Source organism: Megascapheus bottae, chromosome 4, assembly GCF_031878675.1.
Source record: "Megascapheus bottae isolate mThoBot1 chromosome 4, mThoBot2.hap1, whole genome shotgun sequence".
NCBI classification, from domain to species: Eukaryota; Metazoa; Chordata; class Mammalia; order Rodentia; family Geomyidae; genus Megascapheus; species Megascapheus bottae.
In genome coordinates, this window is record NC_143512.1 from 74,881,436 (window position 1) to 74,896,941 (window position 15,506).

Genomic DNA, 15,506 nt, shown 5'->3' on the forward strand with positions numbered 1-15,506 from the left:
AAAAAAAGCTCACATATTCCTACAATATAATTTAAAACATAGCTGATAACTAATAATCTGATGAAGCATCCTGAAGAGTAGAGCTCTATTTATCCATGGCTAATGGCAAGGTTTCATGTGGTGATCCATTTTATTATATATATTGTATATATGTATATTTATATAGTATACTTATAACTACATATGCATGACATATGTGCACCTTAGTACAGACATGAGTTTTCATCTATTAGCTTGTATATAATACACATTTCTCATGCTTTGATAAAATATCATCACTTAAAACAGACATATGCAAAAGGAATAACAGTGATGCCACATAGAACCACAGGATTTGGCCATTGTTTTCAAGAGTAAAATGGAAATTTTGTTAGAATATGAAAATATGTAGCTTACACCAATCATTACCCACCCACCTGTTCTGAAACTGAAAACCTGAATGAAGGTAGTGTAGAGAATTGAAATTAGATAAAGGAAAGGCCATAAAGATTCTCGTTCTTCTTACTTATGAAAACAATAACATAGGTCTTCCATGAACTCCAAGAAGAATTGAATCATAGGATAATTCAGGTAAGAAACTTTTATTTTCATGCTAATTTAAAACCAGAGGAGGAATGCACAAGGTGGTCTGAGGAATTGTAGAGAAGGTTAAGGAGAAGCAAAATCTGAACTAGGCAATGGTGGCTGAAAAAGTTTTAGAGAAAAGGATAACTATGTACGGTAGTGGGAAATGGATGAATATTACTAAAGACATAAAACTCTTTTATAAGTGAGAATGTGATGGAAAAGTAACTACAAAGAAAAATAGGATAAAATTAACACAGTAATATCTGTGATAAAATTCAGAGACAACTTATGATTAACAAGATGTTAAATTAGGGTGCAGAACACTATCCAGAGAACGCTGCGGCTCATCTTATATTTTTGATGTATTGATGATTATTGTCACTGGACACCTACCTACCTGATGAACAAGAAGAACCTCTCCTGACATCTTTTAATATATAAATTCTGCTATTCAGCTCACAGGCTAGCATCTGTTCACTGTAGTCTGCTTGTGATAGTTCAGAATTCATATCTGTCTCCTGCGTAAAGTAGATTTCTACCATCTCAGTGTATTTACAGCCCTTCACATACTAAAAAAAATCAAATCTATATTCCAAATCTTATCTGACTCTAACCTTGTCACAAGTACTAAAGCAAACTGTCTGAATCAGGTGCGAGTAAGACGATAGGTAGAGTCCATCATAGGATATTCCTGGTCTTTATCTGTGGCTCTGTGAACCTAGAAATAAAGTTATCTGCTTCCAAAACAGCAATGATAGGAGTTAGAAACACTGACATTCCAATGAGAGGAAAATGAAAAAAATAAAAGAGTCTGTCATCCCAAACCAAGTTTAAAATCCAGAAGAGTATTTCCATTCACTCTCAAGCTGTATTTATTATCTCTACAGCTCTAGTCTACAATCTGACTCTATAGTTTTGCAGGGTTTTTCTTCTACACTATGCATAAATTGCCTCAAATCTATGCTTATCTTGAAATATTTTTTTATCCCCTGTAGTTGCATAGCTGAGAATTCTGAACACTAATAGGACTTCTCATCTTGCAAGTTGTTGAATGACAATGTGAGTTGAATGCCTAGATAGGAATGTGTAGGTGGAGAGTGAGACAAGAAAAGGCCAGACACAGATTCTCTATTGGAGTTCACAGACTAGAGATATAAATTTAAGAATTCTTCCCTTCACAACATCAAGAGAATTAATATCTTCTGTAGAATTCATCTTGCTCATGGTAATTTGTTTTGACTGCCTAGGAAACAAATATAATAGGATTAACCCAAAACCCTTAATAAAGCAACACTAAGTATTAAGCAAGCTCATTCATCAGTGTCCACAGATCCACAGAGAGCACAATTACAGTTAAATGACAACACAAGTGAGAAAAGTGCAGGAGTGTTTGAGTGATTCAGTGTTAGGGGGAAATTATGTACTCTGTACTAAATATTATGATATTATATTTTGTGTTATACATTTTGAAGTTCATTTGATAGAAGTTAATTTTAACTTTCTAAGGAAATAGAAGTTGCCACTATATATATAAATCTTATTTGTGAGTCATATCTTCCTTGACAAGAGATTGATAATCAACTTATATGACTAGAGCTGTGAATTCTGAGGGATAAATGCATCATTATAGACAGTCACATACAGGGTACCTAATTAAATACTAAGTTCTTATGGCCAATAAATAATGTGTAGCCACATCATATGTCATATTAACACTTGAAACCTAAAGTAATTGTACTTTAGCCTGTATTACAATGGTTTCTTAAAAGTTTACTAAATTTGTTACACTGATTACACCATTTGACGATTTGTACTGAACCTAATACTTCACATATCCATATATGTGACCATTATTGTAATAAAATAATGAAATGCTTTATATTTTGCAAGCAAAAACAAATTTGATTTCCCTCAATTTTCTCTTTCTGAGAACTTAAAATATTTCCATTTGCGCAAATTCATAGGCTTATGAATTTCTGTCCCAACCTCTCAGTACTGTGGCTCCAGATGGATCTCCCTTCGTCCATCTGCCAATGTTGGCACACAAATTTCTCAAAATAATTAACCCTGCCTGGATGTAGTTAAATATATATTAGATGACCATAAACACAAAGCCATGTGCCCACATAAATGCCATGTGTCTACACTAGATATGTTAGATATGTTAGTGTGAAGGCCTATGCCATCTAAATTACCAGGAGACTTGCTAAAAACTAGAAAACAAAAAATGATGTATCTCATCCCAGAAGTACAGATTGATAATAGCATCAGAGAGAATTAAACATGGCCAAAATTCTCTGGGAGTCTCAATGAGCATTGGAATGCTGTACAATCGCCTAATAGTAATTACTTGACAGTGAATGTTTATAAATCCAATGCTGTTATGATAAATGGTGTGCTAAGCATTCCCAGAAAAGTAAATATATTTTGATTTTTAATTTTAAGATATTGAGCATTCATATCCAATAAGGACAAACTTAGTCATTGTCAAATCTATTAAGTATGGCAGTAACACACACACACACACACACACACACACACACACACACACACACACACACACAAAGAAATGACGTTTTTGAGGACCAATGATGAAGCTTCGAAGGCCTCAGCTTTCTGTGTTCAAGATGCGCAGATTCTGTCTGTCCAGCTCTCAAAGCAAGAAAGCAATTTCTGACAGGAAGCAAAAATGTATATTTCCTAAATAGATTATTTAATTTTTGATGCGGGCCTAGGAGTTAAGCCTAGTGGTAGAGTGCTTGTGAAGCATGCACGAAGACCTGGGTTTGTTTCCTCAGTACCACATACATAGAAAAAAGTCCCAAGTGGTGTTGTGGCTCAAGTGGTAGAACTCTACTTGAGAAAGCCTGCGGGTCAGTGTATCAGTGAGAATAGATAGGGCCTGAGGAAAGATAATAATTGACAAAAGTCCTGAATTTATATTATGGAAACAAAAACATAAAGAGTGTTAAAATTGTTTCAAAATAGGAGTGAATAAGTGATAGTGATTCAAGTCCAGGAATGAACATGTAAGAGAGAGAGGGGATTTTTTTTTAATTATCGGGGTGATGTATAGAGGGGTTACAGATGCAATCATCAGGTAATGGGTACATTACTTCTTGAAGGTTGTTACCCCTTTCCATGTTTTTCTGCCACTTTCCCCCAGCCCCATCCCACTCATCTTGTTTCTCTGTTCCCTTCCCTTTTTCAATTAAACAAAAGACATATATATACAATATACCAGGTACCACATTCAGATGCAGTAACAACATGAGGTAAACCATAAGGAGAAAAGAAGAGAAGAGAAATCCCTTCATATAGTACATTAAGAACAACAATCACAGAGGTAAAGAGAGCATGCATGTGATCAGGATACACTGTGTGCATATATTCATGCATAGAAAACAATGGTGGAGGCTCCAGTGATTCACACCTATATTCCTAACTACATAGGAGGTAGAGGTTTGAAAATCAGAGTTTGCAGCCAGTCTGAGCAGATTGTTATCTCCAATTGACCAGCAAAAAGCTAGAACTGGAACTGTGACTTAAGTGGTGAAGCTCCAGTTTTAGCAAAAAAAGCCGTGAGATTTTCAAGTCCCGGGTTCAAGTCCCACTAAACATACACATGCACACACACACACACACACACACACACACACACACACACAAACACAAGAATAATAAAAATGGAATGTGTTCGTTATTCTGTGCATCCTGTTTAGCGATTTCCAAATATTCAATTTTTACCAAAAGGCACTACTTCTTTTCATTCTGTTCTCCTCATATTGTCTTAATCTCCGTGTTTTTGTTGTCAGGGGATAGTGCACAGAGATCGCTCTCCTTTGCCCATGTTCTGCCCAGCATTTGTTATCTTCTATGTTTTTGATGATGTATATTCCATATTAAGAAGTGATTCCTTAATGCTATCTTGATGTGTGTGTGCATCACTGATAGTGACATCTGAGCATTTTCTCCTCTATGTACTGTATATATACACAAAGTTGCTATTTAGACTGTGTCCTTTCGGGAAAGGTTTATGTAGTTATTTGCTCATTCTTTATATTTATCACTTATATACTTATTGGTTCTTTCTGCTTTCTTCTATAATCTGGGTACTAATCCCTTGTTAAATGCACAGTATGCAAATGCTCTTTTCTCTTATGTGTTATCTCTATTCAGTTATTTTCTTTGTTGTGCAGGAGTTTTGTTTATAGATGTTTTCATACCCCAAACATATCTTTTCCAAGGCCAATTTACTGAAGTACTTCCTCTGTTTTTCTCCCTTAGCTAGGTAGTTGGGATTTTATATTGAAATCTCTAATACATTTTACTTGATTTCTGTATGTGGTAAGAGATGTGTTCAGACTCGTTCTTCTAGTCATTCATCAAGTTTTACCAACACCATTTGTAGAAGAGTATCATTTTCCAAATCCCCAAATTTGTGTACTTGGCAGCGCTGTCAAAAGTCACTTGGCTGCAATCCTACTGCTAGTACACATCCAAAGGATATGACACCAGTGTGCTGAACTGATTCCACATGCCTCTGTCTACTGCAACACTGTTCATGGCTGCCAAGACAGTGAGTCAGCCTATTTGTACATCAATATACAATGGATTAAGGAAAATAACTGGTGTGTATATGTAGAATAATAACATATTTGTATATGTACGTACATATAGACACATATACATATACATACTTATGTATATATACATATATGTATATGGGTACATTTATATACATAATATATACACAAATAGACACAATACACATGCATACATGTATACCAAAACTAATATATACCAAAACTAATTCTGTTTGAAAATAAAACTTGTCCTGTGTGGCAGAAATAGAAATTAGAAACAATAGCTCAGGAAAAAAGCAGCATGCAATTTTATTCATATACCAGAAAACTTTTATACAAGTATCTGGAGGTTATTACAGGGATCACCAGAGACTGCTGCAGGAAAATGAGTAGGAATATTGGGGGCCAGACTGGTCCATGTATTGACTAACTAAATAAAGCCATTTGCATAAATTCTAAAGGTGGTATCACATAAAAACAATTATCATCATTATACTGAATAAATAAATGTATATAGAAGCAAGGGTTTTGAATGTTTTCATCAAATGAAAATGTTACCTGTTTGAGTACATAGAATCCACAAATCCTCAATTGACTTACACAGTATACATAGCTTGCAAACATTAATTAATCATCTTCATGCACATAGACAGTAATAATGTCATGGAACATAAATACATTTATTTGTTGTTTATGAATTACTTAAATATTGAAAGTTTCATGTTCTTTTAAAAATCTTGAAAAATAGCCCACATTTAATGACTAACCGTTTACATTTATAGAGTTAAATAAGAATACGACAATACTAGTAAGAGTCTCAAAAATTCATGGTTCTTTTCCAGTGGGAAGATAGTTTCTACTTGTCACCACAATTAGAGTGGGGTACAATCGCAATGGGTTCTGCCTTCAGTTTCTCATTTAGATGCTGTTATTGGAAAACCCGTATTTTGACACGAAATGAGAACGGCTTAGCTCTGCAAGATCACAGCTGCAAACTGGATACATCGTAATACTCACTGGGAAAATGTGCAAAGTCTTAACCCGGGAATTCTCATTTCTCCCTGCAGCCCCTGAACTACGAGAAGAAGAAGTCCTACACCCTCAACATCGAAGGAGCCAACACACACCTTGACTTTCGTTTTTCCCATTTGGGTCCTTTTAAAGATGCCACGATGCTGAAGATCATAGTGGGAGACGTGGACGAGCCGCCTCTCTTTTCCCTGCCTTCCTACGTCATGGAGGTCTATGAAAACGCCAGGGTCGGGACAAGCGTGGGCACAGTGCTGGCACAAGACCCTGACAGTGCTAATAGTGTAGTCAGGTAGGGTATGCTGGAGCTCTCAGTTACTGAAAAACAGTTGTGTTGTGTGCACCTTTGTTTAATAAGAATCGAATGTCATCAGATATTCCGTTTCCATGGTTTTCTCCATTACTCCTATTAAGCTATCATCTGAGCTCACCTGGGCTTTGACATATTCTGTGATTTTAATTTAAGGTTTTTCACATTCTAGGCAAGCCCTGCCACTTGCCCCATGACTCTATCCCCATTTTTTTATTTAGCTTTTTTTGTTTCTTTGTTTTACTTTTCAGATGGGGCTTCATAGTTTTGATTAGGCTTGAGTTGGATTGAAATTATTGTACCCAGACCTCCAGTATAGCTGGAATTTACATGTGCTATGCACCACACCTTAGTTAATACTTTATCAGAGTGACTTTAGTAGATAAGGCTTGTGGAAAGTAATAATATCTGTAGGCCATATCCATGAATGTGTCATTGAATGTTCAGATTGATGTTTGCACTGGTGTTGGTAATATGCGTATGAACATCTGAGAAAATTGTTTTGGGAATAAGCATCATTTAGAAAGGTTCTTTCTAACTTGATAAAATGTGAAGTTTGGATAATAAGGTCGTCAATAATTGACTTCTGGTTAATCCAGTGTTAATAGATTTAAGGATTTAGTTCATCACTGATCCTTATCTGTACCTAATAAAAATAATATCAGTAGATGTCAGTGGCTCATGCCTTTAACCCTAGCAACTCGACAAGCTGAAATCTGAGGATCATGATTAGAAGACAGTCCAAACAAGAAATGCTATGTTAGCAAAATGAGTGCCCAGGCATTGAATTCAAGCCTGAGCACCAGTATAAGAAAGAAGAGAGAGAGAGAGAGAAAGAGAGAGAGAGAGAGAGAGAGAGAGAGAGAGAGAGAGAGAGAGAGAGAGAGAGAGAGAGAGAAGGAGAGAGAGAGAGAAGGAGAGAGAGAGAGAGAAGGAGAGAGAGGACAAAAGAGAGAAAATGACAGAGAGGAAGGGAGACATGAAAGAAGGAAATAAAAGGAAGGAAGGAAAGAAGGAAGAAAGGAATGAAGCAAGGAAAACAAGGTAAAGAAAGAACAATAATACAAAAAAAGTAAAGATGAAAAAAACCGAAAATAACAAGAGAAAGAAATACGAAAGACAAAAGGAAAGAAACAAAGAAGGAAAGAAACAAGGAAGGAAAATAGGTTTTAAAGAACTGGACTACTTTTGGTTTATTGTAGCACTCATAAAGGAATAAACATAAATTTGACTACAGTGGCCTGGACCTCGTAGCTCCTTTACAAATGCTAACCCGTACAAGGCAGTCAAGACTGGACTTTTGGGCTGCTGTGCAGAGACAGAAGACTAATATACTAATTCTGATGTCACTATGACTACCGGAAGGACATTGATTGAAACCTATAATTCTCATATTCCTAAGGCATGTGAAAATATTAATATGATCTAGATTTGTTCATCGAATGGAATTACTTTTGAAATTAAAAGTATTGGCCTTCATCATATTATTAAGAAACCTTCACTAGGATACATTCATTTTCCCAGCTGGTAGATTAGAGAGGTGATTGATACATTGTCATCAAATCTTAATGGAAAGGAATGTACTTATTAGCATATGATTTCTTCTTTCTGCTTTGTTTTGGTAGACAACTAAAATGAATCCTGCTGCAGCTGCCTTAAAATAATTATATACTCCATAGCTCCTCTTTGGGGGCATGATTTACATAATATTTACTCTTCATTTTAATATAAATGTGTCATTCACACAGGCCTCTAGGTGCAAATATTGAATACCAAACAGAAAAGTATAACAAACACAGGAGCCAGCCTCCTGTTTCCACCTTTCCCAGGGATCAAGTGTTTGTACTAATTAAGGAAAAGCACCTTGAAAACATGTATCCTGCCATGTTCCCTGAAATCCAATTAACTCCTCATTTGGAGACTGACGATGAAAGGTACTTTGAATCTTTCATACATTTCCAAAAAGAATTCTTGAGTTTAGCCTTCAGTATGTCAATTTTCAATTAGTCAGATTCTTCAGGTTTTCATAGCACACCATGTATTTTTTTGCCTTTTTCCACACAAGGTAAACTGCAATTTGCTGTAATGTAATCCTCACTCTTTTTTTTTTCCTAAAGAAAATGATGTAAAATTAGAGTTTCATTATTTGCCAGCAGTGTAGAAATGTGATTACTCTAGTCTCCATTTTATTTAGTAGCATATTCCTGATGGAATTTAGAGATCTCACATATTAACTTTTGAGAGCTGAGCAAGCCAACTTGAGACAGAAGAAATTTTAGAAAGAAATGAGAGGTTTTTTCATGTGATCTTTGAATATTGTGGCAGTCCCTTGCTTGTCTGTTGATAGAAATTTACATTGTTCCACAAACCTGTGTAAATCCACAAAACACCATGTTTTTGACAGTCATTGAAATTAAAACTTTCAAAATACTATTTTCACTTAATTTGCAGAGTGAAATGTTTAAAGGCAAACATCAATGCTATACATTGAAAAGTTTTAACACAGAATGTGCTGTCTCACATGTAATTCCACATCTAAACAAAAAACAAAACCCTCACATATGCAAAACTCAAGTGCTTAGAAAGAACAAAATGAGTGTTTAGAAAGCCATTGGCAAGTACTTGAGCCTAGAATATTCTCTGACTGGATTCCCTGTGTATGGCAGGACATCAGTGATGAAGACAGCCTCTATTTATATCTAGGAACTCAGAAATAAGATGTTGTTACTCTTAAGATTTTGCCACATGATAAAATTGGAAATATTCAGGACTTGATTTAGAATGAGAACAAATTGCTACAGCCTGCAGTCATATGTCTCACCTGATTCAGAGAGTTAGTAACATACCTATATTACTCTTCCTTTTGTCCATGAGAGTTATTTACAATCTGAATTTACCAGTACAATAAACTATATAGCATATAAAGGTTTTCTGTTAGGAATAACTTTAAAACAACATAAAAGGAATGTTAACTTTTAATGTTAACATTTTTAAAAATGCATATAAACTATAGTTTAGGATCATGACTTTTGTTGTTAATGAAGTGTCCATTCAGTGTGTCATATTGATAAAACTTTATCCCAACTACTCATCATAATGAGTAAATTACAAAACAGATATTTAGAAGGGAATTATCTCAAAGAAATATGCTTTACAGTTTACATGTTATATTTTTAATGTCTGAAATATGAAAAGTAGAAGATATATTCTACTCTTTTGCTAATATATCTCAGTGTAAATCACTGGCATATAATTAGCCAAATACTATTTTAATCAATAGGCTGCATGAGGAGGTTTCAAAACTCAACACCTCACTCAAAAGCGAAAATGACTGAGTATATAGTTCAATTGCAGAGCGAGGGTCTGAGTTCAAACACTATTAACACAAAAAAGTACTGTACTAATAACTAAAGTAATATATATGCATATATAAGAATTTTTCAAAATGGCACACATTACTTTGTGTAACATGTGAATATGTAATATGGTAGAGATATAAATAATCTATAAATGTGTGGTATTAGCAATGTTTGAATTTTTGACCTGGCTTGAAAGGTCAAAATGATGATTTATTGATATAATTATGAAAATTTATTTGCGAAAATTCTTAGTCTCATGCATGCTTGACTGGTTGTTCTACTAGTTGAGCTTTATTGGTGCTTTACCAGTCTAGCTTTCTGCCGGTCATTTTGGAGATAGAGTCTCACAAGATTTTAAGCCTAGACTGATTTGGAAGCATCCTCCTCCAGGCTTTAACTTCCTTGAATAGCCAGGATTATAGATGTGACATAAATGCTTTGGATGGTCACAACAGACTCTCTTTTACATTTGTTGGCATATTTATTCATTCCAATATAGGATAAAAGGGTTTCAGTCTTATTCAATCTTTAATGAAAATAGATTTCATGTACATTGACTATGCAATTAAGCATTATTGTACTGATGTCTCAGAAACACACTGGAGTCCTTGTCTATGACTGGAAGAACTTTTTACTCATTTACATACCACTGTTTTATAGTACGTTAGTAGAAAGCCACAAACAGAACTTGCAGTATATATATTTTCTCATTGAAATAATGCATCTTTAAATGTGTTATCTTGTTATATATCTTCAGTTTCTATTTATACTGGTTTGTTTTTGATAACTGTGAACTAGAACCAAACAACAAAACTTCAAAACCCCAAAGATTTTAACATTAATCTCAATTTAGGACTTCACTAAGCAAATTATTCCTAGATTATTCTTAAATACTGATGTACATTTCATGAAGTATTAATATGCATTTTCTTTAGGAGAGTATATGAATCAAATGCTTTTTGTTGTGAAAATGATTTGAAAATAATGTCCTATTGACAATTTATTTACTTGTTAGTTGTTTCAGGGTTTTATACACTCTAGTCCCATTCTGTATAATTGGGCTATGTTCCCAGTCCTCATTTGGTTTGAACTGTATGTTTGGTAACAGTTTTATGGATAAATATTTTTAATTCTTAAAACTGGAATTAATTCTGTATCTTCTTCTAAAAAATAACTTTGAATTGTTCCTTTTCCCTCACATTGCCATTTATCCTTTTCTTGAAATTGTATCCCCATGACTGGGCAGAAATCCAAGGGTAGTTAAGCAGAACTATTTAGTTCTACTTGAGTCAAAATTCAATTGCAGCTGTGTGAATACTACTTCATGGGCCAAACAGCTCACAGCACTTAGCCTTTCTAGGTTGATTTCCCAGAAGAACTGGATCACATACAAAATAAGAAATCATATAATCCTCTGGGTATATGCCTACCATCTTGCTTACTAGCCCATTAAGAAAGCATAGGTTTAATTTTTCATAAGACAAGTAAGGTTATTAAACTACAAATAATTATTCATGATTATTAGTATTAGGATAGAAAGCACAATGTACAATAGAAAGCACAATGGTACAAACAAGCGACTGCTTGACCAAAAGAATTTTCATAGCTAGGAGCTAGATAATAATAATGATAATAATAATAATAATAATAATAGAATTTTATTCTCTCTAGAAAATTTCTAAAGCAATCAAGTTCTTCAAAAATATGCATAATCTGCCATATTTCACAGGAATACAGTGACAGCAATTTAAACTGAGTATTCTTGATAGTTATTGCTTAGTGCTTTGAGGTTGGATATGTTTCTCCAGTATTCAGATGCAGATTTTGGCAAATATTTTCTTGGAATAACCAAAAATAAAATTTCTTAAAAACATCATGGTGTCAGCTAACTTTAAGTGATAAAGTAGAACAGCAGCTAATTATATTTTTAAAGAAATATTACACTGTTGAAGCATTACATGTACAAAATAATTCACTTCTCAATCTACTATTCACTCACCTATCAGCACTCTGGGGAGGGATTAAAATTTTTCTTAATTATGTGTGTGTGTGTGTGTGTGTGTGTGTATACACAAATACACACATGTCACCAACATCACTGGGATTTGAACTCAGAACCCAGGCAGCTCTGTCCCTTAGCTGTCTGACTCATGACTGGTGACTGGTACCAACCTCTTGAGCCTAGCTTCACGTCAAGCTTTTTGGTACTTAATTGGTCATAAGACTCTCAGGGATTTTTCTGTCCAGGCTGGGTTCCAACAGAGATCCTCAAATCTAAGCCTCCTGAATAGCTATGTGTGATTACAGGTACCACTGCCTATCCGAATCATTTATTACTGCTAGTTTGAATTGAGCCCCTGTGGAAGTAGAACGGCATCAGGGTGGCATGGCTTTATGATTTGTGACAGTCCAAATGAATATTTGACTTCAACTGTTCTTTAGTGTTTGTATTAAACATTTCTGAAGATCCCTTATACTTTATTTTTTAAATTATATTCCTTTTTTGCATTGAATTTTCTTTGATGAGTGTGTAGTTATTACCAGAACAATCAATGTACACTTGTTAATTTTTTATTTGGATCACACAACTATAAGTAAATTGTTCTGTCTTTCAGATGTTAATTTTTATTAATGAGGTCCTAAATATCAGGATTCTTTTGTAGTCCCAGTAAACTGTAATATCAGTCCATACAGTGTTGCTAATATGTCATGTTTGTTTTTGTGTATGTTAAGGTAGTTAAGAGATTTTATACCTTATTAGTATTTCCTGAAGCTATGTATATATGAGAAAAGAGTTTTAGCATAATAATACTTGAATGTCCCACTCGTGTACAATTACATTGTGGAAGATACAAATTTTATAATATTTCCACTAGCACAACTTCCTCTGTTGTATTTTATCCAAAATTTTCATATTCAAATGATAAAAAGTGACTTGTTTCAACAAATAATTCCTATATTTGTACTTTGAAACCTAAATATTTTAACTTGTTTTGAGTTTTACCTTTTGAGATAGCCTCTTCTTTCAAAAGAAAAATCATTCATTGCAATAAAAACAGTGCTTCATTTTTTTGCTACTAGAAAAAGTTTAAAACTTAGCTCGCTATAGGAAGTTATAACAAGAAATTGTCATGTCTCATAGAGTTTATACTTTCACATTCAGTACACAATAATGAAAATGCAGTATTCAACATCTTATTGAAGGAATACTCTTGTCAGGCTATCCTGAAATGTTCATCTGGCCAAATCTATCCAATACTTCCAAGACTTATCATATCACTCCACATTTTTTTTCCAGAATTTACTCTGGTTGTCTTTTTCTTCCTGTACACATCATTAATAATTATTATTATTACTGTTATTTTGACTTTCTTGTCACATAACTTGCCCTGCTTATCACCTCTCTTATGCTGCTCCTATCTTAGTCCTACTATTTTCCTTATATTGATGCCCAGTTTTTTTCAGTATGTAATGGTTATTTGTTCTATTTCTTCATTTTTTATTTCCTTTTGAAATTCTTCATTCAAACAAGAATATACTTCCTATAACCTCAAATATATTCTGATTTAGCTCAACTATGCTATGTCAAAGAAATTGATTTCTCATGGTTTTCCTTTACATATGATTTCTTCCTTAACTCTTCTATGCATCTCAGCAAATTAGCTTATGAATAAGAGCAGAACAAACTTGCACAATCACATACATACATGAACATAAATGAGACATTTTAAAATTTTTCTCTTTACTAAAGACACAAAAACTTCTATAGGTTGGATCTAACACAACCTCTTTTACTTTTGTCCTTGTTTTCTTATGTTGTCCACTTTCAGCTACATTGATTTAGTTATTTTGTCTGAATTGCTTTAAATTTTCTGCCATTCAAGATTTAATGTACTTCCAGAGCATAAGTTAATTTATTATGTCTTTTAAATAGTTATTCCAAAGAGTAAAACTTGTGTATATGGCTCAAGTCTTGTTTGTCCCAACTAGAACTTAGCTCATTTACTCTGCATAGTGACTTTTCCTTGCTTTGACAATTTTTTAGTCAACTCAAGCTTTTAACTGAAAGTTTTCACTTTGATTCCCTCGAGTTCAAATACCACTCCTTAACACTGGCCTTATAGTCAGTTTGTATCACTCATATCTAGATGTAATGTTACTTTAGCAAAGATTGGAAAAGATGGAAGAGGTGTTAGAAGTTTTCAGAAAGAGTGATAACTTCCCTCCTTAAACAGTCCTTGGAACAAAAGGTCAGGATCTTCTTAACATAGTTCTTTCTAATTGTATTATTCATTCACAGACATTGTAAATTACTATATTAAATAAAAAATCACCCCCGACTGAGGGGTTTTAAGAATAATTAACAATTGTGATGTGTATATCTTAGAATAAGGCCAGCCATTGCTTGCCAGCTTTGCCAAACACAGGGGCAAATTCAATTTCCACTTCATGGGGGAGCTTTACCAGAGACTATGATACAATAGAAGATATACTAGATTAGACTTTGTTCTGTTAGTTGTAGATTTACCTTCAGATCTCTGCCATAGTGAAACTCTAAGACAAATTGACCTCTGATATCTCTAAGTTTCACTATAGCATTTTCTACCTTCTCTCATTGCTCACCGTGTTTTTACTATTTTTATTTGTATATTTTATAACATTTTTATTTCTTTACATATGTATATTAATAACATGTTATTATAGAAACTATAGATAAAATGTTCCTCAAAATTGTAAAGTTGCTGTGCAAATCCTTAATCAGAGAAATACAAACTTTAGTTAAACATTAAACATGTCCCCAATTTTATTTCTATTTTCTGCATCATCCTCTGTGAAGTTTTATCTTTATTCCTCTAGATACTTCATCAACTACAATGAAGAAGAGGAAAGATTCTTCAACATTGATGCTAATACTGGAACCATTAAGACCACAAAGGTTCTGGACAGAGAAGAAACTCCTTGGTACAATATCACAGTTTCTGCTTCAGAAAATGGTAAGTTACTAATGACTAAACAAATGTAGTTTAGGTCATCAGATGATATCTCTCAGTCTGAGCCCATAAATTACCTGATGGAAAAATATATAGTAATGTATAGCTAAGGAAAAAAGAATTTTTCTTATTAGCAAAATATTAAAACATACTCTTTCTCACCTTATCTTCAAATAATCAAATTATATTTTCTTCTGAAAAAAAAAAAGAAAGTGGTCATTTTCATCATAAGGAAAGCCATCACTTGCACGTGTAGTTTTGGATAGAGATATCCCAAACAGAAGAGTTCCAGTGATTTTTGTTTGTTATCAGACACATTCCTTTCTTGTAGGAAGAAGGAAAGAGATATACCTTTTCTTCCACTTTAATTCAAGCGTAATGGTAAAAAAAAAAAAAAACAAATTGATAGCAAATAGAATTTAGTCCTCATCCTTGAGTGCTTGATTTTCTGCCATGTTGGGAGGCTTTTGGTTGGAGCAGTGGGGGCTGGAGGAGTGTACGGGTTTATTTTGTTTATTTTAACTCTATTCTTTATTTTTTATTGTTTTGATTTTGGTCTTTTCTTTTGGGGGCACCTGGGATTGAACTCAGTATGTTGGACTTGCTAGGCAAGCACTTTGCCACTGGGCTACATTCCAAGAGACTTTCTTTTTCAGGAGCTGAC

The 15,506-nt window shown here is 34.0% G+C and overlaps 1 protein-coding gene across 2 annotated transcripts in view; it reads left to right on the forward strand.

Annotated features, from left to right (window-relative positions):
• Cdh18 (cadherin 18) overlaps positions 1–15,506 on the forward strand; it is a 355,549-nt gene that overhangs the window by 299,202 nt on the left and 40,841 nt on the right. For both annotated transcript variants that reach the window (XM_090332102.1, XM_090332103.1), the window contains 2 exons: positions 6,221–6,474; positions 14,709–14,845. In XM_090332102.1, coding sequence (XP_090188228.1) covers positions 6,221–6,474; positions 14,709–14,845 — 391 coding nt within the window. The remainder of the gene's footprint in view (positions 1–6,220; positions 6,475–14,708; positions 14,846–15,506) is intronic.